The 18907-nt window shown below is 55.3% G+C and overlaps 8 protein-coding genes across 8 annotated transcripts; 3 read left to right on the top strand and 5 right to left on the bottom strand.

The window, feature by feature from the left end:
• Nucleotides 1-446: 446 nt before the first annotated feature.
• On the bottom strand, nucleotides 447-1356 carry N657DRAFT_656696 (uncharacterized protein; the record flags this gene model as incomplete). The annotated part of the gene is made up of 3 exons (XM_062794730.1): nucleotides 447-952; nucleotides 1021-1192; nucleotides 1252-1356. The coding sequence occupies 3 exons, from the start codon at nucleotides 1354-1356 to the stop codon at nucleotides 447-449; spliced, it is 783 nt and encodes a 260-aa protein (XP_062646311.1).
• Nucleotides 1357-1967: 611 nt separating this feature from the next.
• On the top strand, nucleotides 1968-3182 carry N657DRAFT_575048 (uncharacterized protein; the record flags this gene model as incomplete). Its single annotated transcript, XM_062789076.1, has 2 exons — nucleotides 1968-2250; nucleotides 2320-3182. 2 exons carry the CDS (start codon nucleotides 1968-1970, stop codon nucleotides 3180-3182), a joined length of 1146 nt encoding a protein of 381 aa, XP_062646310.1.
• A 696-nt stretch (nucleotides 3183-3878) lies between these two features.
• Nucleotides 3879-4577, top strand: N657DRAFT_634596 (uncharacterized protein; the record flags this gene model as incomplete). The annotated part of the gene is made up of 2 exons (XM_062791290.1): nucleotides 3879-4256; nucleotides 4308-4577. The coding sequence occupies 2 exons, from the start codon at nucleotides 3879-3881 to the stop codon at nucleotides 4575-4577; spliced, it is 648 nt and encodes a 215-aa protein (XP_062646309.1).
• A 1358-nt stretch (nucleotides 4578-5935) lies between these two features.
• Nucleotides 5936-7814, bottom strand: N657DRAFT_466368 (Mo25-like protein). The gene is made up of 4 exons (XM_062787514.1): nucleotides 7424-7814; nucleotides 7296-7353; nucleotides 6725-7206; nucleotides 5936-6657 (listed from the first exon to the last, which is right to left on the bottom strand). Exons 1-4 carry the CDS (start codon nucleotides 7529-7531, stop codon nucleotides 6193-6195), a joined length of 1113 nt encoding a protein of 370 aa, XP_062646308.1. The 5' UTR covers nucleotides 7532-7814; the 3' UTR covers nucleotides 5936-6192.
• Nucleotides 7815-8946: 1132 nt separating this feature from the next.
• On the bottom strand, nucleotides 8947-9497 carry N657DRAFT_656693 (ribosomal protein L24; the record flags this gene model as incomplete). Its single annotated transcript, XM_062794729.1, has 3 exons — nucleotides 8947-9231; nucleotides 9298-9410; nucleotides 9479-9497. 3 exons carry the CDS (start codon nucleotides 9495-9497, stop codon nucleotides 8947-8949), a joined length of 417 nt encoding a protein of 138 aa, XP_062646307.1.
• Nucleotides 9498-9981: 484 nt separating this feature from the next.
• On the bottom strand, nucleotides 9982-13753 carry N657DRAFT_620383 (Sfi1-domain-containing protein). Its single transcript, XM_062790586.1, has 2 exons — nucleotides 13235-13753; nucleotides 9982-13132 (listed from the first exon to the last, which is right to left on the bottom strand). The coding sequence occupies exons 1-2, from the start codon at nucleotides 13383-13385 to the stop codon at nucleotides 10227-10229; spliced, it is 3057 nt and encodes a 1018-aa protein (XP_062646306.1). The 5' UTR covers nucleotides 13386-13753; the 3' UTR covers nucleotides 9982-10226.
• Nucleotides 13754-14031: 278 nt separating this feature from the next.
• Nucleotides 14032-14324, top strand: N657DRAFT_574904 (uncharacterized protein; the record flags this gene model as incomplete). The annotated part of the gene is made up of 2 exons (XM_062789062.1): nucleotides 14032-14094; nucleotides 14145-14324. 2 exons carry the CDS (start codon nucleotides 14032-14034, stop codon nucleotides 14322-14324), a joined length of 243 nt encoding a protein of 80 aa, XP_062646305.1.
• Nucleotides 14325-14354: 30 nt separating this feature from the next.
• On the bottom strand, nucleotides 14355-18065 carry N657DRAFT_646246 (uncharacterized protein). Its single transcript, XM_062793086.1, has 4 exons — nucleotides 17830-18065; nucleotides 17415-17768; nucleotides 15665-17366; nucleotides 14355-15604 (listed from the first exon to the last, which is right to left on the bottom strand). Exons 1-4 carry the CDS (start codon nucleotides 17902-17904, stop codon nucleotides 14487-14489), a joined length of 3249 nt encoding a protein of 1082 aa, XP_062646304.1. The 5' UTR covers nucleotides 17905-18065; the 3' UTR covers nucleotides 14355-14486.
• Between the last annotated feature and the right edge of the window lie 842 nt (nucleotides 18066-18907).

The following is an 18907-nucleotide window of genomic DNA, read 5'->3' as shown; positions in this document are numbered from 1 at the left end:
GCAATATCCTAAACTTGCTATTACAAAACATTACGATTGAGCTGTTGTTGTATTCTTACTATTAGATAGTAAACTCAAGACGTAGAGTTGGTTGGTTAGCTACAAAAACCCGGAGGTCTTGCATCGCGTGGGGTTCGAACTGGGCTGACCCGGGGAGACCCAGTCCAGCCCAGAATTGTTGCGGCGCAGCCACCTTGCCACCATTACGGCGACAAGGCGGCCACTTCGCTGTAGTTGTGGCATGCAGGATTTGTATATAAAGGGCGAGAAGGCTTCGCGGGTGCGCTCTCAAGTCTAAGCTTGGGAACTGAACGTCACTGCGCATAACTAGCCTTGGGGGCCCAAGCGTTCAGTGCCCAGACATCTCCAGCACCTCGAACTCACACTCGACTCATCCACGAGCCCACTCGGTAATTGATTTTGCACTGATCCAACGCCTATCCCTATCATGTCACTATTTTGGCCTCAGACTTAGCCGGCCGCTGCCCAAAAATGGTACTCCCGACCCTCACCTCCCCGCTGCCCATAACAATGGCGCCCTCAAAATCCTCGCTCATGCCCATGCTCAGCTCCAGCACCGTGTCTAGACCCAGCTCCTTGACCACAAGATCCCGCTGCTCCCTCAGCAGCCTGAAATCATCATTCTCGTTCTCGGCCGTGGTCGCCACGCTCCGGGCAATGGCGCCGATGGTCATCAGACCCAGCAGGTGCAGGTGGGGGCAGTCGTTGACGATGGCCCGGCAGAGCGACACGACCTCGTCTCCCGGCGCGCACCCGGACTTGGACTCCTCGCCCGATGTGTTCACCTGGACGTGCACGTTGAGTTTGTGCGTGGCCGGGTTGGCCTTGATCTTCTCGCCCCGGTACTTGTCGAGCAGCTGCGCCTTCTTGAGGTTGTCGACGCTGGACACGCACCAGAGGTTCGGGATCTTGGCGAGGTCTTTGCAGCGGCCTGTGTGTCGTCGTGTCAGTGGTTACGGGACGCGAGGCTCGCCGTTTGAAGTTTGGCAAAACTCATACCTGACTGAAGACCTCCGATAAAGTGCCACTGGATCGTCCGGGGCAGCAGCTCGGCTTTTTGGGCCAGCTCTTGGGCGTAGTTCTCACCAAAGTGCAGCTGCCGGGCGGGGGATTCATGGAGGGCGAGAATGTCATTCGCGGGCTTGAGTTTTGAAACGGCCACCAGCCTTACCTGGATGTGCAGGTTAGACTCAAGTCTAAGGTATGACGGGAGGTTTGAGAGAAACTCACGGCGCGGCCTTTGGCCACTGCGGCTATCCTCTCATTGACGCTCTGCAAATGCGAGAGGAGAGCAGATGCTCGTGATGGGTCAATCCTCATGTCTGTCTCGCTCATGGTGAAAGAAGTGGAAAGTTGATTCAATTCAACAAGGATCATCACGGCCCACTGAGTCAGCCTTGTCGGCGTCGGCTTCCCGGCTTTTCAGTGGAGCATCTACTGCCGAAATGCAGTGGGTCCACCAGTACCCGTCCCGATTCGAACAGGACTTAGGCATTTCGGGAACGTCGCCCGTCGTCGTCATTCGACCCTGAAGTCTCACTCAGCTCGACGTGGGGCACCAGTGAGGAAAGAACTTCATTCATCAGCAGTATCGCCATGCAGAAGTCGGTCGCCCAGCTGTGGCTGAGGGCCCCGCAGGGAATAACTGCCGTGGGCAGTCCGAGATTGGCTCGTTCAAATGCCAAAGCTTTGGTCGTTATTTGGCACAGCCTGCCTGCTCGGACCGCAATGGCTGCACAGTCCGTTGGCTTAAGATCAATTCAAGACGGCCGGAAGGGTCCTCCGACGACCACTTCCTTCAAGGTATCCGTATTTCCTGGGTCATTGATAAGCCGCACGGTCGGTCTCAAGGTGATATAACCAACCTGCCCCCCGCGTCCCCCTTCCCAGCATCCCACGGTTCGTGTCGGCCAGGAGCCCGTCGACCTCGAGTAACACCAGCCAATATGGATCACACAGCCGTGCAGCACCTCCCCGCCGAGATCTGGCTCATGATTATCGAGCACCTCCCGGCATCCTTCTTCCAAAAAGACCTTCGCCGCCTAACCCTCTCCAAGCGCTGGTACAGCCTCGCCTTCCCCATCTTCTACCCGCGCATCGAGTTCACCCCGCGCATCATCAGCCGCCTGGTCCACCTCAGGTCCAAGTCTCTAGACAAGGCGCGCGACCAGTTGCGCAAGACGCTGCGCTTCGTCACCATTGTGCTCGACGGCCTCGCACCCCCTGCCAGTGGTCGTCATCATCCTCCATTACCAGCAAGAGCAGCAGCACGACCACCACCACCAGAAGTACGCGCAGCAACAACAACAACAACAACCGCCAACATGCTGTGCTTCAACACGCCTGCCAACCTAGCCCGCTTCAGCCTCATGCTGCTCGACTTCCGCGAGCTGCGGGAAGTGCGCTTCGCAGCGCGCTGGCCGAACCGCGACTGGCTCGCCGACCCACTGCCGGGTAACTACCTGACCCTGCGCAGCCTGGAGCCCTATCTCAGCGGCGTGCTGACGCACGTCACGGCCATGGATTTGGACCTGTGCGGCACCGACGTGACCGACGACGACGACAACGACGACGACGGGGCCGTGGCGGTGCATCATTTCTGTGAATATGTTCGGCCCCTGCTGTCGCGGTTGACGAGCCTGCGGTTGAGGCTGCGGAGTATCTGTGCCCTGGCGCTGCGGCCGGTGCCGGATGGGGAGGGACCGGTTACGCTGCGGGAGTTAAGATTGAGTCTGTACTTGGGCAAGGTGTCGAGGAGTAACCCCAAGCTGAACATGAGTCGGAAATGTTCTTGTGGGGATTGGCAGGAGTGGAAAGATCCGCTGGATGAGGTGCGAAGGGAGATGAGGCGGCTGGTGAAGGACATAGCGGAGCCCAGGCGAGCGGAGATGGTACATCTGGTCTGCCCGGGAGAGGTGCATGTCTGGGATGCCTTGACCGGCCTTTGCGTCAGGAAGGGGTCCGAGAAATCGTGGAGGTTTCCTTCTCACTTTGAGACGTATTTCAAGACGACTTGCGTCCTTAAACTCGAGGATTGCTGGGAACGGGATAATGAGTCGGGCGTTGGCGGCATGTGGCCCCTCTCTTGTTCGGGGGAGACGTTCGAAGGGGTTTGTTCCGATGAGCTGGACGAGCCAGACGAGCCAATGGGAGGGGGTTGAGGTTGATACCGAGTACGGAATTGATCTGGACGACGCATTGTCATGACATGTACGTCCTTATCATCACCTGGGTTCTATTACTGATTCGATGGAGAAGTTTTTGAGCCCCTGAAAGAATCATCACCGTATTTCCTCAAAAAAGAGACAACTCGGCTGCAGCGAGAGCAAGCGAGACATTCCTGACGATTGAATCTCTCTTGGGACCAACGTCTCGTACCCGTTCCTGGGAGGGATTTGAAAGCGGGCGTTGAAAACAAACCCTGAGACCATTCTTCGTACCACAAACAACCCATTACCATGCGGGTAGGCCCCATAGCTCTCCTCAAAACCACCAGCCATTGCCTGTTGCGTTTCTTTATGGACCTCTGGCTTTTGCTTTGACCAGGTAGGAAGGAAATAAACTCATCATTTTCCCAAACCTTCTAACCCGAGTCTGCGATCCGTCAGCGATGGCATGGGTAGGCTCGCCAATCTTCACGTGGAACCGCAGTTCAACCATTCTATCACCTTTTCATAAAACGGCTTCCTTTTCCATCCCAGAACCTCATTCCTCCGATTCTCTTCTGAAACTGCAAGCTCCAAGGAAGACGTCTTCTGTCAAATTCGTTTGTATCTAACGACCAACCAAGCTTACTTGAACAAACAGGAGTGGGACTTTCGCGGATATTCGAATCCCAACCCCAAACGCCGCTCGCCATGGAAGCTGCTCCAGACATCGCCGACAACCTCCTTCTTGCCCTCGCGGATAGCCCAGAAAGCGATTGCCAGCCGTCAGACGAGCGGCACCGAGCTAACACACTACGCCCAGTCTTGAGAACGCTGAAGTCTGGCATCGAGAAGGCAGAGCAGGAACCGAACCCGCCCAACATAGCACGTCCCAGACAGGACCTTCCACTGCGCCCTGGCTCAGCCAGACGAGCTCCGCGTCGTGAATCTGCTCTCAAGCAGCAGGTCGGCCATCTTGTTGGTAACGACAATGATCACTTCGAGAACGCCCTTCTGAGGCCTATTTTACCACAACCCGAACTTCCCAGACAGCGGGTCGGACATCTTGCTGGCAATGACGGTGGCGAGGTCGAGATCGCTCTTCTGAGGCTTGTTTAATCACAAACCGAACTTCCGCAGCGGTCGCCGGTTGGGAATTCGGGTGGAAGTCCAGGCGAGAAGCCTAATTTGAGTGGCAACAACAATGACAACGCTGAGGAGCCGAATCCGCTCAACATAGTGTGTCTAGGACCACAGATCGGCCATCTTGCTGGCAACGACGACGACGAGGTTGAGATTGCCCTTTTGAGACCTGTTCCACCGCAGGCCGAACTTCCGCGGATGCAGCCGGATGGGGACCCGGGTGAAAGATCAGACGAGAGAAGGGAGGAAACGCAACATGAGAGGTGACGACTCGCACAACGCTCCCCTGGTGGCGCAAGCCCAGCCTCAAGTCTGTTCTCTAAACGCTGAAGAAGCCTCAGATATGAGTCCAGTCAACGAGACACATAGTGTTAGGTTTCATGGTCGCCCCGAGCAACTGAAAGGCCCTGAGATTTCTACCATCAGCGACAATCTCAGAGGTCCCACACGCTTGACAACTCTCAGACTGCTCCAATCTCAGAAGCAATCCCGGCACCACATTCACCTATGGCGGAATTGCTAACCTCAGTGCCTGTTCTTGACATTGCCAGCGAGCCCAGCACCACCAACGCCGTTTCCCAGCTCACCAATTGAGAAACCAAGCAGGGTGGAAATGACGACGAGCCAACCATCGTCGAGCCGAACCCTCGATCCACAGTCCAGCTACACCGAGTCCCCCAACAGTGCCAAACCACCAGCACGAACAGTATCGAGCCACTAGAAAAGACGCACCCGCCACGCCCGTAATTGAGCGCTTTTCGCACACGGGCTTGAGTTTAGCCCTCATCACCAACACGGTCGAGTTCACTCCGCAGGGGAACCAACTTGACCGCCGCCGACAACCGAAGGGAGAAGCCCTGCTGAGAACGCCGATGCGCTGGTTGGATTGGATCTTGATCATGTGCATGAACACCGAATATGAGTGTTGAACACATGCTCCCTGACGCTCGACGCTCAACGCTCACCACCGTCCAGGAGGATGCCGGGAGACAGGGCCAGCATTACCCCAAGCGACACAGGCAGGCGAATGCTTTTCGACATGAAGGGTCGGGGGAATGTGAGGATTCAGGGACTGATCGGTAGCCCTCACCACGATTTTTGATGAGAGAGTCGGCTGCGCTTGAAGGACCGGAGCAATGACAGGACGGTTCTGGGGATTTTCGTAGCCCGGTATCCGTTGCTCTATTTGTTCTTCGCTCTTTTTGATTTGGCATTTTGCTACCTTTCCCGTTTTGCAAATTCGCGGGTAGGGGTGTACAACCTCTGCTGGTGAGCAAAAGATGCACTGCGAAATGGAGACAATTGCAATCTCTTTCCAAGAGCTTTCCTTCCCTGTTTCTCCCCCTTTCTTTCTTACAATTTTTCTCATTTTCCTCTTTCCCTTTTTCCTCTTTGTATTTTTACCTGTTTTGGAAGCCAAGGAGACATGTTACTGGGGTGATCTGTTACCGGAGACGATCTACGTTTAGACTTTCCTGTCGCTGAGATTGAAATTCTCAAGCTCGCAGGGAATCAAGGCTGAGTTTCGGTACTGGGAAGGGGTGCTATGCCTTGTCTTCAACTGATCTCCTTGGGCATCACACGGTTACCGATAGAATCTATTCCAAGCAATGGTATTCATCCTCGCGAAGGCAACATCCAAGTGTCAACTGGGTCAGGGATCATGGGAATATCCATCTGCACCCTGAAGACGGGCGATCCCCGGATGAGAGTAAGCAATAATAGTGTTTGTACAGTACCCCTATTCCCTCGCAATGCTGATGCCATGAAGATGACACTTACCCTTCCATTACACCCGTCCCTCTCTCTATTACTCCTCAACGCCTTGCCTTGCTACTTTCCTTGACACACAACACAAAGTCAACCCCCATTGCCACCCGCCCTACCGCTGCGGCGGCACAGGCGCAGGAGGCAAGTTCCGAATCTGCTTGATCAGAAACTCCCTCTCATCAATAAACTGCTCGTCCTCAGTCCGATCCTCCAGGAAATGACTCAGAAACAGCAGCAATTTGTCCCGGTTCATAATCAGGATCTTTTGCACGGGCACCGACTTGTGAGGGTTGGCGACGAACACCTTGAACACATGAAACCCTTCGTACTGCACCATCTTGCGGTCGTCGCGCAGCAGGTTCATGACAATCTTGAGGTGCTCGCCGCGGTCGACGTAGGCCGTCATGATGTTGTAGTTGGCGCGGTCGAGCAGGATCTCGCCCAGCAGCTTAATCGATTGTCGCTTGGTCACGTAGCTGTTGGATTGAACCAGTACACTGTTGTACCGGTCGAAGAAGAGGTCGAAGTTGGCCGCCAGATACCGCGGGACCAATTCTTTGTGCTTGGTGATGAGTTCCTAGACACCAAATATATGTCAGCTCTCCCAGCAAACCAACCATCTGAGATATACCATGTCGGCTCACCCTGAAGGTCGTAAACGCATCCGCGCTGACCTCAAACGAGCTCTTATCGATCCAGTCGAAGAAGCTCCAAAACACCCCCCTCCCACTCTGTGGCCGGTCCGGGTTGATCCCGCCCACGCCCCGATAACTCGACCCCTGTTCCTCTCCGTCATCGTACAGTATCACGGCGGCCGCGGCCTCGTTCTTGAGCACCTCCCTCAGCACCGTCCCTGCGGGTGTCGCGCTCTCCTTGTGATCGTACCCCCGGCACAGCTCCACCAGCACCTGCGGCCTCCTCTCGACGACGTGCGCCAGCGCGAAGGGCTCGGGCTTCTGGGGTCCCGTTGGCGGCCGGAAGCGAAACACGTACGAGAAGATGACCTGGGTGTCCTTGCGCGACTCGAAGGGGAGGCGGTGGAGGTGGACGGCGAGGAGGTAGAGGAGGTCTTCTTCGATTATGCCCGTCACCAATTGGTAGATTTGCTCCGGGTTCGGCTCGGCTTCTAGTTGGGAAAACGAACGAAACGGGGTCAGCGAGCGCAGGAAGTCGGAGTGTGGGTTTGCAAGAGACTCATGGGCCAACTAGACGCACCATGTGTGCCCTGCAGGACTTGCTTCATTTGGGCAAGCACCTTTGCAAGCTCGTCCGCCTAGGCCGCTGCAAGTCAGCTGAGATTGCACGGAAGGGATTCAAATGCTGTGCCCCGCGTGTTTACCTACCTTTGCGGCCCCCTGTGGTCCCTCCAGTTTCGTGACATGCTCTCTCGCCTGCTTTGCCAGATCTACGGTGTTCGTTCTTGCGCGTGTTCTCCCAAAGAAGAAGGACATTTCGCCGGTGACTCGCTGTAGCTATCACGGCGGGGTCGACGATGGGTGTTCGATCACCGCAAGCTTTGGGCGCCGCACCTGGTCGGAGTGGGATGGTTCGAGCTTATCAATGACGGGCGATAATGGACGATGCATGCCCTTGGAGGGAGCCCGAATGCCCGAACCTAGTCGCAAATGCCAGTTACTGGATTGGCAGAATTGAGTGGCGCGTGTCAAAGGTCGGGACGGTCGTTGAGGTGGTCGAATGAGGAGGGCGCATAGGGAGCTGTTCCCTGCATGCGCTGTCAATTGGCGTCCCTAGCAACGCATTTTACCCTGCCATCCGCCAAACAAATCCCCTGAGCGAATGGCATCACACCGGCTGATGAAAGGTGCAAATCAGAGGAGCCGCCAAATCTCTTTCTCTTTTCCGTTTCCAGTCGACATTCTAGAATGTCGCCAGCATGAGCAATGAATGGGAAATGGAAGTGAGAAATAAGAAATAATGTTCGGAGTCTCGACAGCCCGCATGGTCCTCCTTCGCCCTGGCCCCTCAGCTGATCCCTGTACCACTCAGCATCCAAAAGCTCACTTCACTGCCAACAACATGCATTGCCTTGCTGTGACTGAACACATCTCGCTCTCTCGAATGTCCAAGACACCTGTATTCACTACTCCATATGCTACGAAAGCCGGGAGTAAACGCCTGCCTACTCTGAGAATGCCAGATAAGGCTGAAATGTGCCTCGCCATCAAACCTCCATTCTCATCGAGAAATCTCCGTGGAAGTCTGCTGACGAGAGCAATGGGAAACTGGTGATTTCCCATGCTGGGTTCGTTCTTCGCCAGTCGTATACCTCGAGAACCATCGGTCTAGTGGTTAACGCGGAGATATCCTAGCGGTTGATATACCTACCTTTTGCAAGGCATCAATGGGTGAAAATCAAGCCCAACCTCGATCTGTTCCGTCATCTACGACTGATGCTCCTGTGGCTCCGATATTGATACTCCTGTGGATGTTAGTCACATACACAAGGCATAAACACACATAAGGTCAACGGCAGTCTGGAGCCTCTGCAAATGCTGCAAGAGGCGTAGGCTTCGGGAGAACCTCCCATGGAGCATTTCACAGCGAGCGCAGAGCGACTGGCATAGTGAAATGGCCATTGAGAACAAATGTCTCGATTCGTTGATTCTGCATCTAGATCCCGGGGTCTGTCCTGTGCCGCCATGTCATGTGTGCAGCCAATACAGCTGCCAAAAACGTGCAAGTGAGAACCGATGCCACCAAGACGCCAGCGCCGACCAGGTGTACCTTAGACGAGAGACAGAGTAGGAGGGGGTATCTGTCTTCGTCGTCGGGGTCGAACCGAGGTTGTTCCCATTTGTCATCACGCATTTTTTTTGTTCATTCCCCTAACGCCGGCTCAGGCATTTCAAGCCTTGTTCTTGCCCCTGGCCTTGATAGCCTGCTCGCGGCCGGCCTTGATGCGCTCAAGGATGTTCTCGCGGTCCTTGTCGAGCTTGAGCTTGGTGATGACCACGTTGCTGGGGTGGATGCCGAGGGGCACGCTCTGGCCGGTGGCCTTCTCGCGGGTGACGCGCTCGACGTGGATGACGTATTTGAGGCGGTACACCGACGTGACTTTGCCCTCCTTGTCCTTGTTCAGGCCGCGGACAATCTGAACCTCGTCGTCCTTGCGGATAGGCATGCTCCGGACCTGCGGAGGGAGAAGGTTAGCTTGATCGAGGGCTCGAAATGCGATGCGACGGCAACAAGAACGTACGTTGTACTTCTCACGGAGCTCCTTGCTGAGCGGAGCGCTCATGATGTTGCGGCGGACGCTCGAGGGCGCGCTGAAGTGAGCCTTGCGAGACTTGCGCCTCGAGGACGAAACGTCTGCAGACATGTTGTAAGTTTCATATTTCGTACGCGATGATTGAATTGATTTGGATGACAGCACTCACTTGCGCTGACCTTGGCCATTGTGATTGATTATGCCGACGGAGGACAAGGAGGTTGACTCTGATCGCCGTGATCTTGGAGGGCGAAAAATAAAATGTGCGCTGTGTGTGGGTTTTGCAAAATGGTGCTGGATGGCAGAAATTGACCGCTTTCCATATTCGATTGGGCTCGACTTCGCTAAAAATTCAAAAATGGAGCACTGGACCCCGTGCCCTCGACTTTCTCGCTCCAACCTGGGAAGACCTCAAAACTGGTGATGGATGGATGATGTTTGCGTATGTAACAAGGCAGGTTCCTTACCCGTTGGCCGCCCACTTTTCTGCGCGAAGCACCGGTTGTTGACCTGCCTTGCAAAGCCAAAACGAGAGTACTCAAGTGATGACCTTCTTCTCCTTCGGTTTTTACCTGTTTCAACCTACTCGCGAGTTTTAATCTCGCTCAAGGACAGCCATTCACCCGAAACAGCAACACAGCTGGTATTGAGACCATCATCGCTTCGTACTGAATCATATGCCATTGAGCCATGTCTATCGAGTCCGAGTAAACACCCTCCTCAACCAATTCAAAACGCCTAAAAAACGTTATGCAAGTCTTGGGTATATCCAACCGCCAATGACCCCAACACAAACCCATTCAACCAGCCCCTTTTACAACGCCCATAGAAAACGCCGACAGCCATGCGCACAAACAACCCCGTTTCCCCGTGCTGTAATAAACCCGGACCAAAGCACCCGAGGTTAAGGCAAAACATCATTGATACAGCTCCTCCGCCGACTCCTCATAGATATCCGCAAACCCAACAACCCGATTCGGCCCGCCATACTGCCTTCTCAATTCGCGTTCATACGGGCTCGGCAAGATCGCACTCGGCGTCGACGTCGTCGCCGTGCCTCTCCCACCAAATACTCCCAGCATTCTAGTGCTGCCCGTCCACTTGGTCGGCGTGCTCATAAACCCCGGGTCATCCGGGTCTGGGACCAATGGTTCCTCATCAAACTCGGGCATGGGCCCAAGCCCGACCTGCTGCTCGGATGATGAGAAGCGGGACGGAGTAGTCTCATTCCGTGGGCGGTGGAGAACAGCCAGCTGGCTTGCCGTGTAGAAGCTTCCTCCTGTTGTGGAAGCCCCCGCTGTCATCGTCGTCGTCCGCGCAAGTTGCTGGCGGACGCTGCGGCGTGCCGCAAGGCTGCTGCTCATTCGCGGGTTGAAACTGTACCGTGCCTCCGCTTCCGGGACGGCCTTCTGGTGCCACTCGGTGAGGACGCGGCGACACACGCGTCGTTCGTTCTTCTCCTGTAGCGTCGAGGCGAGGTGGCGCTTTCCCTCGTTCTGCAGCATCTGGTACTCCCACATGTCCCAGCAGCGCTTGCGGGTCTGTTCCGCGTCGTATTCGACGGCGTCTTGCATGTTCTCCTTTGTGTCCTGGAGTTGCGCCAGCCATTTGCCGCAGTAGACTTCCAGTTCGGCGGCTGCGGCGATCTGCTGGATGTTCTGGGATCTCCTCGCCGCACGGCTCCACAGGTCGAGGCAGTCGTTCAGGTCCTCCCGCTTGTAGTGCAAGTTTGTCTGGCGAGCGTCGTCGTGCGCATCGAAGGCATCAACAGTGGCATCCAACCATTTACCTAGACACTCCCGTGCCAACTCGACTTTGTATTGACGTCGGAACTGCCGCAACGAGGTCAACATCCGCTCTCTCCGAGCTGTCTCGGCGACGGCCGGCCATTTGTCGAGCACGCCACCCACAAGTGACATCGCCCTTTGCCTGTCCGCCTTTCTTCGGTAATAGCCGTCGCGAGCCCGGTTTCGGTGACACTGCTCTCGCCAATGGTCGATGCACGGCCGGGTCGTGCGGTAGAGATTCACAATGTTAGCGTTCACCCAGTGCTTCCACATCTGATCGGTTTCCGCGAGCCAGGTATCGACGACCCCGGTTTGGGTGTAATATGAGTGGGCGTAATCCGCCTCCTGTTCGTGTCTTTCTCGCTCGCCACGGACTCGCCGGGCAGCAGCCAAAAGGGCGTTGAGTGCCTGTCGTTTAGTCCTCGTTTCCAAATGCACTTTGTACCAAGCAAGTTTCTCCTCGAGCGCCCAGTGCTCGAGGACGGCGGCTTTGGTCTCGTACTCATCGCGTTCAATGAACAGTTTGAGCTTCATCTCGCGCTCCCAATGGTCGACGGGCTCCTTCAGCAGAAAGCCGTCGGCGGCAGCAGTGCGGTGTTTCACATCTTTATAGACGTTATGCCAGGTTGCCAGGGCCTGACGTTTGGTCTCCTGTTCCTGCTTGGCGTTGTGCTGCTTCAGCAGTGCTGAGAGCCTGGCTTGCTCCTGCCAGTAGTCCAGGTCTCTGCGGCAGCCCTGGATCAACCACTGTCGCGTGCAATCGTACGCATGATAATGCTGTGCATCGACCTCTTCGAGCCAGATATTAACGGCCTCGTCAAGCACAAGTCTCTCGTCCAGCGCAATAGCCACCTGGTACTCCTCCTGGGTTTCGCGTGCTTTGTCGACCCAGGTATCCAGACATTGTCCAGCGAGACCAACGGCATAAAACTCGTCGGCAAGACGTTCTCTGGTTTCATGCCACATCGTGTGCAGGGCATCTTTGCAAAGCTGCTGCTGATGCCATTGCGCAGCGACTCCATGGCGGACTTCGTGATGGAGAGCAACCTGGCTCCATAGTTGGAAGGCGTTTCGCAGGATGAAGTTCCTGACATTGGCCTCGTCTTCGACGTGCTGCGCGTGCCAGCCCTCGAATGCTCGCTTGCGTACAAGATGCCGGCGCGCCACGGCTGTTCGGTCGATTTCCTCCCGAGCTTGCTCTTGCCACTCCGCCAACACGGTGCGAATGGTGAAGATCTCGTAGACCCTGGTGGCACGCCTTTCCATCTTTGCAACGTAGGCCTCGTGCCTGGCAGCCTCCTCGGCCTGGCGCCTCAGACGTTCCACAGCGGCAGCTGCCTCGTTCCACATATCCAGCACCTCGCCGAGAAGATCGTTGTTATCATACTCCACGGCAACGGATCTCAGCTCGTCGTTCGCCCGCTTTGTCTGGCAGGCGATTGCACGCCAGACGCTGAAAACCTCTTTAACAAGTTCCCGGTCTTCCTGCATCCTCACATGCTGAAGCTTTACTTCCAGTCCTTCAATGTCAACTTCCACCAGAACAGGGGCCGCGGCATCGGGCTGCTGGGATGCCGGGAGAGGCGGCAATCGAGGACTGGATGGAGAACGCGGGGGGGGGTTGGCCTTGGAATATGCTCGGTTTCTAACCGCAACGGCTTTTTCTTCTTCGCGACTGCGTTCGCGTCGAGGGCATAGTGGTGGTTGGGCGAAGGAGTAATCGCTAGTGTGGGTCGAGCTAAGGGCAAGTGAGGCGCGGGATTCGGGTCTACTGCTTGGGACGAATTCAAGTTGAATGCCGAGTCCTCCTAGGACGGCCTTGAACTTGTCGCTGAGCCTGTCCCCGGATCGCCGCCCTCCAATCTTAAAGATGAGCCGGGCGATGTGGGATGGAGTGTCTTCGGGGTCGTAACCATATCGGGGAAGGACTTCCTCGGCGGCGAGGAACAGCGCATTCGTCGGAAGACGCTCGCGCTCCGGGAGGGCTGGATATAGGGATTCACCGAGGGTGACGATCTCGTGAACAAGCTCAATGTCTGGCAGCGCATAAAGTTAGCAATCTCGGACACGCGCGGCGGCGCGAAGCGCGGTTCCTAGGAATGTAACGGGAAAGACACAGTGCTAGACGCGTGGCATACCTTGGTCAGAGTAGGACTCATGACGACCACTGACATAATGAAAAGCAGAAGAGGCGGTAGAGTCGGCGTCAAGACCAGGGTCGCCAGGCTGAGGAGGGGAGAGATGATCAAGACGGCCATGAAGATGATGGGAAGAGGGTTGGTGTTGCATATCAACGTGTAGGGAAGGTGGCTCCGGGGCATATTAGGCCTCTGGGAGCAGACAAAGAGCAGGATAAAGCTAGGGTAGGCTGAATAGTAATTAGACCGGGACGAATTGCGCGATCTACGGAAGCAGAGTTTGGGTTTGGGTTGCAGAGAGTGCGGTTGAAGCGCGTCACACAGTATCCGTATACAGCAATCGAAAGCCAAGAAAGAGTTACACTGTGCAATTAGCAAGAAAATAGTTTAGCCGAGTTGAGCTGAGTTCTCGGTGATGGCAGTTTCGTGGACTGGCACTTGTGGATTGGGAGAAGAAAGCGTCAAATAACCGACGCGTCTGACATCGCGTTGAAAGAAGCGCTGCGTTGAGGTTCAGCGGGGCTTGTGTACACAGTAAAAGGTGGATCTGCAGATCGCACCAAGAAAAGTCAGGAGGCTGGGGTAGGTGGGGCAAAGCACAGTCTTTGAAGCTTAGTCGTACTGTGAAATCTACACGGTACACATCGAATCTCAACCATACACATCATCATCGATAGGCAATGAGCATTTCAGTGAGCATTACAGTTACCTTGTACACTGCGACTAGCGAACATAAGCTGTACTCGAATCCTGATCCGCTTAGAGACCTGATTGCAAGTTCCAAGGCCCGACATACCATGCAATCAAAAACGCGCCCAATCCAAAAGTTTGCACAAGCAGTCTCAAAATGCACTACTGAGGTGGGCAAATGTTTATAAAGATAATCGATTGCCCAACTAACAGAGCCTAGGCTGCTGTCTACGGCCAGTGCATCGTTGCCGACTACAACACAGTCTACAAAAACAAGTGCGCCAAGGAGTTCATGAAGCTCAAAGATTGCTACCTGGTACGACTTCCAGAGCCCCTTTCTGTTCCAACTAAACCAACCTTACTCATGGAGCAGGTTGCGGCAAAAAAGAGAGGGTGGTGAAGTGATAGCTTCAACCTTGCCAAAAGAACTAGAGAACTGAAATCCGGATCGTCTATTTCCCTACGAGTACTCTACTAGTGCATCAAGCATACCTCGACTGCCACCTTCCATGAGAAACTTCTGATATCATTGCACGTCTATCTGCCATCCGGCCATGAATCACTACAACTTCAAGAGACGCAACAAGAAAGTAGCCTTGCCCACCTCCTGCTCCTCCTGAGCAATGATGCCCTCCTCCGCCTGCGCCGCCTGCGCCGGGATCAGCCCGTCAAGATGCGTCACCTCGTGCTTATCCATCGGCCGCCGCAACGCCTTGGCAATGACATTCTTATGCGTCTCAAACACCCTCTCAAGACCCGTGTCCTCCGGGTCCGACAGGACCCTGTACTCCATCTTGACGTCGTCCGTCGTCTGCAGCCCGGCCTTCTTCCGCAGCCGCTGAACACGGTTGATGATCTCGCGTGCCAGGCCCTCCTCGGCAAGGCCGGGATAGATCTCAACATCCAGAATGGTGAGCACGTCGTTATCCGTGTTGGTCTCAAGGTTTTTGGATGCCTCGTCCTCCCTGAGCCCGCGCCTGACAACCAGGTCGCCCTGGGAGAGCGTGATGCCGTCGACGACGAGCGTGCCGCTGGTGGCGTAACGGTGAGCTTCTTCGCTCGTGACGTTCGGGAGCGCCTTCTTGACACGGGCCATGTCCTTCTTGAGCTTCTTCCCGAGCACGGGCCAGTCGGCCGTGACGCTGTACTGGACGCCGTACCTGGCCTCGTCCGACGTCAGCACCAAACTCCGCACGTTCAGCTCCTCGGTGATGTATCCCTCGAGCGACTGCACGTCCTGCAGGTACTGCGGATCATGATGGATGACAATGAGCGTCCCCAACGGCTGCTTGAGGCCAACACCACGCTTCTCACGCGAGTACCGAGCCAGCTCAATGACCTTCTGCATCCTTTGTACCCGTCGCTCAATGTCGGCATTGAAAAGCTCTTGCCGCACTTCGGGGAAGGGCAGGAAGTGAACGCTGCGGGAATCCTTGCCCCGGAGTTCCTCGCGGATATGGGGAAGAAGCCGCAAGTAGATGGTATCCGTAAGGAACGGAGTAAACGGCGCGAGACCACGGCAGAGGGTGAACAGCACCTCGAACAGAGTGTTCAGGGCGTGTAGTGTGTCATCCAACCCGTTTTCGCCCTTGAGCCGCTTCCGGTTGAAGCGAATGTACCAGTTCGTCGTGTTGTCGATCAGTTCGAGCAGCTTGGGCACGACCGTGTACAGACGGTAAGCTGTGACATCTGGTAAGCATGTGCGGATTCAAAAAGCGGTCGCGGAGGGGTTCAACTTACCAGCCATCTCCTCGTTGACAAACTTGAGCAAGCTCTGGCAGCTGGCCAGGATCCACTTATCCATCACATTGGTGTTGGAAGACTCCATGTGCGGGTCGAACACGTAGTCCACGTTCTCCACCTTCTTGAGCATGGCAACTTGGCCTTCGAAAAACCTGTAGCTATTCCAAAGGGGAAGAAGGACTTTCGCGACGACGTCCTTGACTCCCGACTCCGAGAACCGGAGAGGCTCGGCCCTGACCACAGGAGAATTGATGAGGTACAGTCGAAGAGCATCAGATCCGTACTTAGCCATGACAATGTTCGGATCCGGGTAGTTCTGGAGACGCTTAGACATCTTCTTGCCATCCTCGGCCAGCACGATGCCATTGACGACGCAGTTCTTGAAAGGCGAGACGCCGAACAGGTGTGTGCCCAAGACCAACAGGGTGTAGAACCAGCCCCTGGTCTGATCAAGGCCTTCAGCGATGAAGTCTCCTGGGAAGGACTTCTCGAACTGCTCGCGGTTCTCGAACGGATAGTGCTTGCTAGAGTACGGCATGCTACCGGACTCGAACCAGCAGTCAAAGACCTCCTCCACTCGCCTCAATACACCCTTACCCTTTTTGCTCGGAATGGTGATGTGGTCGATCTTGTCGCGGTGTAGGTCGGTAATCTCACCCTCGTACCCGCTGAGCTCCTTGAGCTCCGCAATGCTGCCAATGCAGACGAGCTCCTCCATGTCGTCGCTAGCCCACAGCGGAATCGGCGTACCCCAGTATCGGTTTCGGGACACGTTCCAGTCACGGGCGTTGGCAATCCAACTACCAAAACGCTTCTCCTTGACGAAGTTGGGGACCCAGTGCGACCCTTGGATGTTCTCCAGCATCTTGGGGATGATTTCGGGGATGCGCACAAACCAGGAGGGCACGGCCTTGTAGATGAGGGGCGTATCGGAGCGGTAGCACATGGGGTACGAGTGCTTGAGTTGCGATTCGACGACTAGCCTCCCGGTGCCCTTGAGATGTTTGATAATGTGTTTGTCGGCTTCCTTGACGTGCATGCCGGCGAAGTCGGACACCTTGCTCGTAAAGCGACCGGCGTCGTCTACCGGATCGGGAGGCGGGCGCTTCTCGGATACAATGCCATTCGCGACAGCGACGTTGAAATCGTCTTCACCGAAGGCCGGGGCTTGGTGAACAATGCCGGTACCGCTGTCGTCCGTGACGTACGTAGCGTTGAGAACCTTGAATGCGATGTCCTTGTACTCCTCATAGAGGTAGTCAAACGGCGGCTGATACTTCCAGCCCAGCATGTCCTTGCCCTTGAGCTTTTGGAGAACTTGGAACTTGGCCTTCTTTGGATCTTTGTACAGTGTCCCAAGCAGCTTCTCCAACAGAATGTACTTCTTCCCGGACTTCTCATCGTGAATCTTGACGTAGTCAAAATCCGGGTGGGCTGCGAGACCCAGATGCGAGGGCAACGTCCATGGTGTTGTCGTCCAGGCGAGGAGGCTCGTGTCGGGGTCGTCGTTAAGAGGGAACGAGACCACGATGGCTGGGTCGGTCACGTCTTGGTAGTTCTGGTTCGCTTCGAAGTTACTTAGGGCGGTTGTGAGAGCGGTAGAATACGGCATAACGCGGTACCCCTGGTACACAGCGCCCTTGTCGAAGAGCTGCTTGAACACCCACCATTCTGACTCCATGAACGTGGGGTCCATGGTCTGTCTCGGTCAGCGTGCTGTCTGACATTCCGTTCCCAAGCAACCCACCTTGTAGTCGTTGTCGAAGTCAATCCAACGGCCCAGTCGTTCTACTGTATGCCTCCACTCCTCACGGTACCTCATGACGATGGCGCGGCACTCGGCGTTGTACTTCTCGAGGCCCAACTGCATCACGGCGGCCTTGCCGGAGATGCCGAGCTTCTTGTCGATCTCATGTTCAATGGGCAGACCGTGGGTGTCCCAGCCAAACCGACGCTCTACGTGGTAACCTTTCATGGACCAGTATCTCGGGATGATGTCCTTGATAGTGGAGGCGAGGAGATGGCCGTAGTGAGGGAGCCCGGTCGCGAATGGGGGCCCATCGTAGAAAGTATAGTTGGGTCTCCCCACAGACAGCTCGACCTAGGTCGGGAGATGAGTATACAGAAGAATCGTCAATCCGCTGTTCAAATTGTATGCGCACCTGCCGCTCAAAGGCCTTGATCTGGCGCCATCTCTCGATGATGGCCTCCTCCTCCTTGGGAAAGTCGATCGACATGCTGGTCAATTCGTGCGGCAAAACTCTCGGCTTTGTGAGAACCTTCGAAAGTGTTGTTGAGAATCTGAATCCTCGGGAAATGAGAGAAATGAGGTGCAGCTGTATGTTTCGCAATAGTCGGTTGGACCTGCCTTGACTCACTCGTGACAGTTCGCCCGGATACTAAATTTCAGTTGTGACTCGATCCAGGCACGGCCTCGTTGGAGGGGCGAGGCCTGCGGGGTTGTGGGGCTGTAATATTACCAACTGCCGTTCGAAAGTGTAACAATCACTCACCGCTCTAGTGCACGGATGTTGCCAGGTACCGTCCGCCAAGATACGGGGATCTTTCCCGTTCTCTGTTACAGATTGTATCTGAAACGTCAATACCAACTCGCGATCTGTTACGGCCCAACCCCGATCTGTTAAGTCCAGGTTTAATTTTTGGCGAACTTGGCCGCTGCGGTCTCGACACACCACATTTTGGACACCGCCCAACCCCTGATTCCCGCCAAACGTCTTTATGTGCTCTCTACTTTTTGGTTGCCCATTGCAGCTGATGGTAGTCCAAGGCTCTGGAATGTTAACTCTCCAGGGCTCACGTCACATGCGCACCGAGGAACACCACCTTGATTTCGTGGCTACTGGCTATCACTCCTGATCGAATTGAGGATGGCCCTCTCTTCGAGAGCGAAAAGGAAGTCAGAGAGAGACAGAGCTTATTTCCCAGAGCGGCCGTGATGACAATTCATTGCCATGAATCTAGAGAACTCGTCAATACAGTCGGAACACGAACCAGCAATACATTCTTTGCTAACCTATCCATCAACGGGTATCCTCGAAACCATGCCCATCCGATCATTACATCAGTCGTCATATATATCGTTGGAAAAGCCGCCGCACCCAAATCAACGAGATATCGCAGGACACCAGGCCCCATCCGATCCCAACCTTCTTCTCTTCTGTCCAAACTCTATGACACCGGTCCACGGAGAACAATCATGCTAAACCATCCTTTCCCCCC

Source organism: Parathielavia appendiculata, assembly GCF_033297405.1.
Source record: "Parathielavia appendiculata strain CBS 731.68 unplaced genomic scaffold N657scaffold_8, whole genome shotgun sequence".
Classification (NCBI taxonomy): Eukaryota; Fungi; Ascomycota; class Sordariomycetes; order Sordariales; family Chaetomiaceae; genus Parathielavia; species Parathielavia appendiculata.
Note: the sequence above shows the minus strand (reverse complement) of the source record. Positions and strands in the feature narration are given on the sequence as shown.

Coding starts and splice junctions, on each gene's coding strand:
- N657DRAFT_646246 (XM_062793086.1), bottom strand. CDS start 17,904: ATGTCGATCGACTTTCCCAAGGAGGAGGAGGCCATCATCGAGAGATGG. Junction 17,769..17,829: donor TCAAGGCCTTTGAGCGGCAG/GTGCGCATACAA, acceptor CTCCCGACCTAG/GTCGAGCTGTCTGTGGGGAG. Junction 17,367..17,414: donor ACTTCGACAACGACTACAAG/GTGGGTTGCTTG, acceptor TGACCGAGACAG/ACCATGGACCCCACGTTCAT.
- N657DRAFT_620383 (XM_062790586.1), bottom strand. CDS start 13,385: ATGCAACACCAACCCTCTTCCCATCATCTTCATGGCCGTCTTGATCAT. Junction 13,133..13,234: donor TGAGTCCTACTCTGACCAAG/GTATGCCACGCG, acceptor ATGCGCTGCCAG/ACATTGAGCTTGTTCACGAG.
- N657DRAFT_466368 (XM_062787514.1), bottom strand. CDS start 7,531: ATGTCCTTCTTCTTTGGGAGAACACGCGCAAGAACGAACACCGTAGAT. Junction 7,207..7,295: donor AGTCCTGCAGGGCACACATG/GTGCGTCTAGTT, acceptor TTTCCCAACTAG/AAGCCGAGCCGAACCCGGAG. Junction 6,658..6,724: donor ATGCGTTTACGACCTTCAGG/GTGAGCCGACAT, acceptor TTTGGTGTCTAG/GAACTCATCACCAAGCACAA.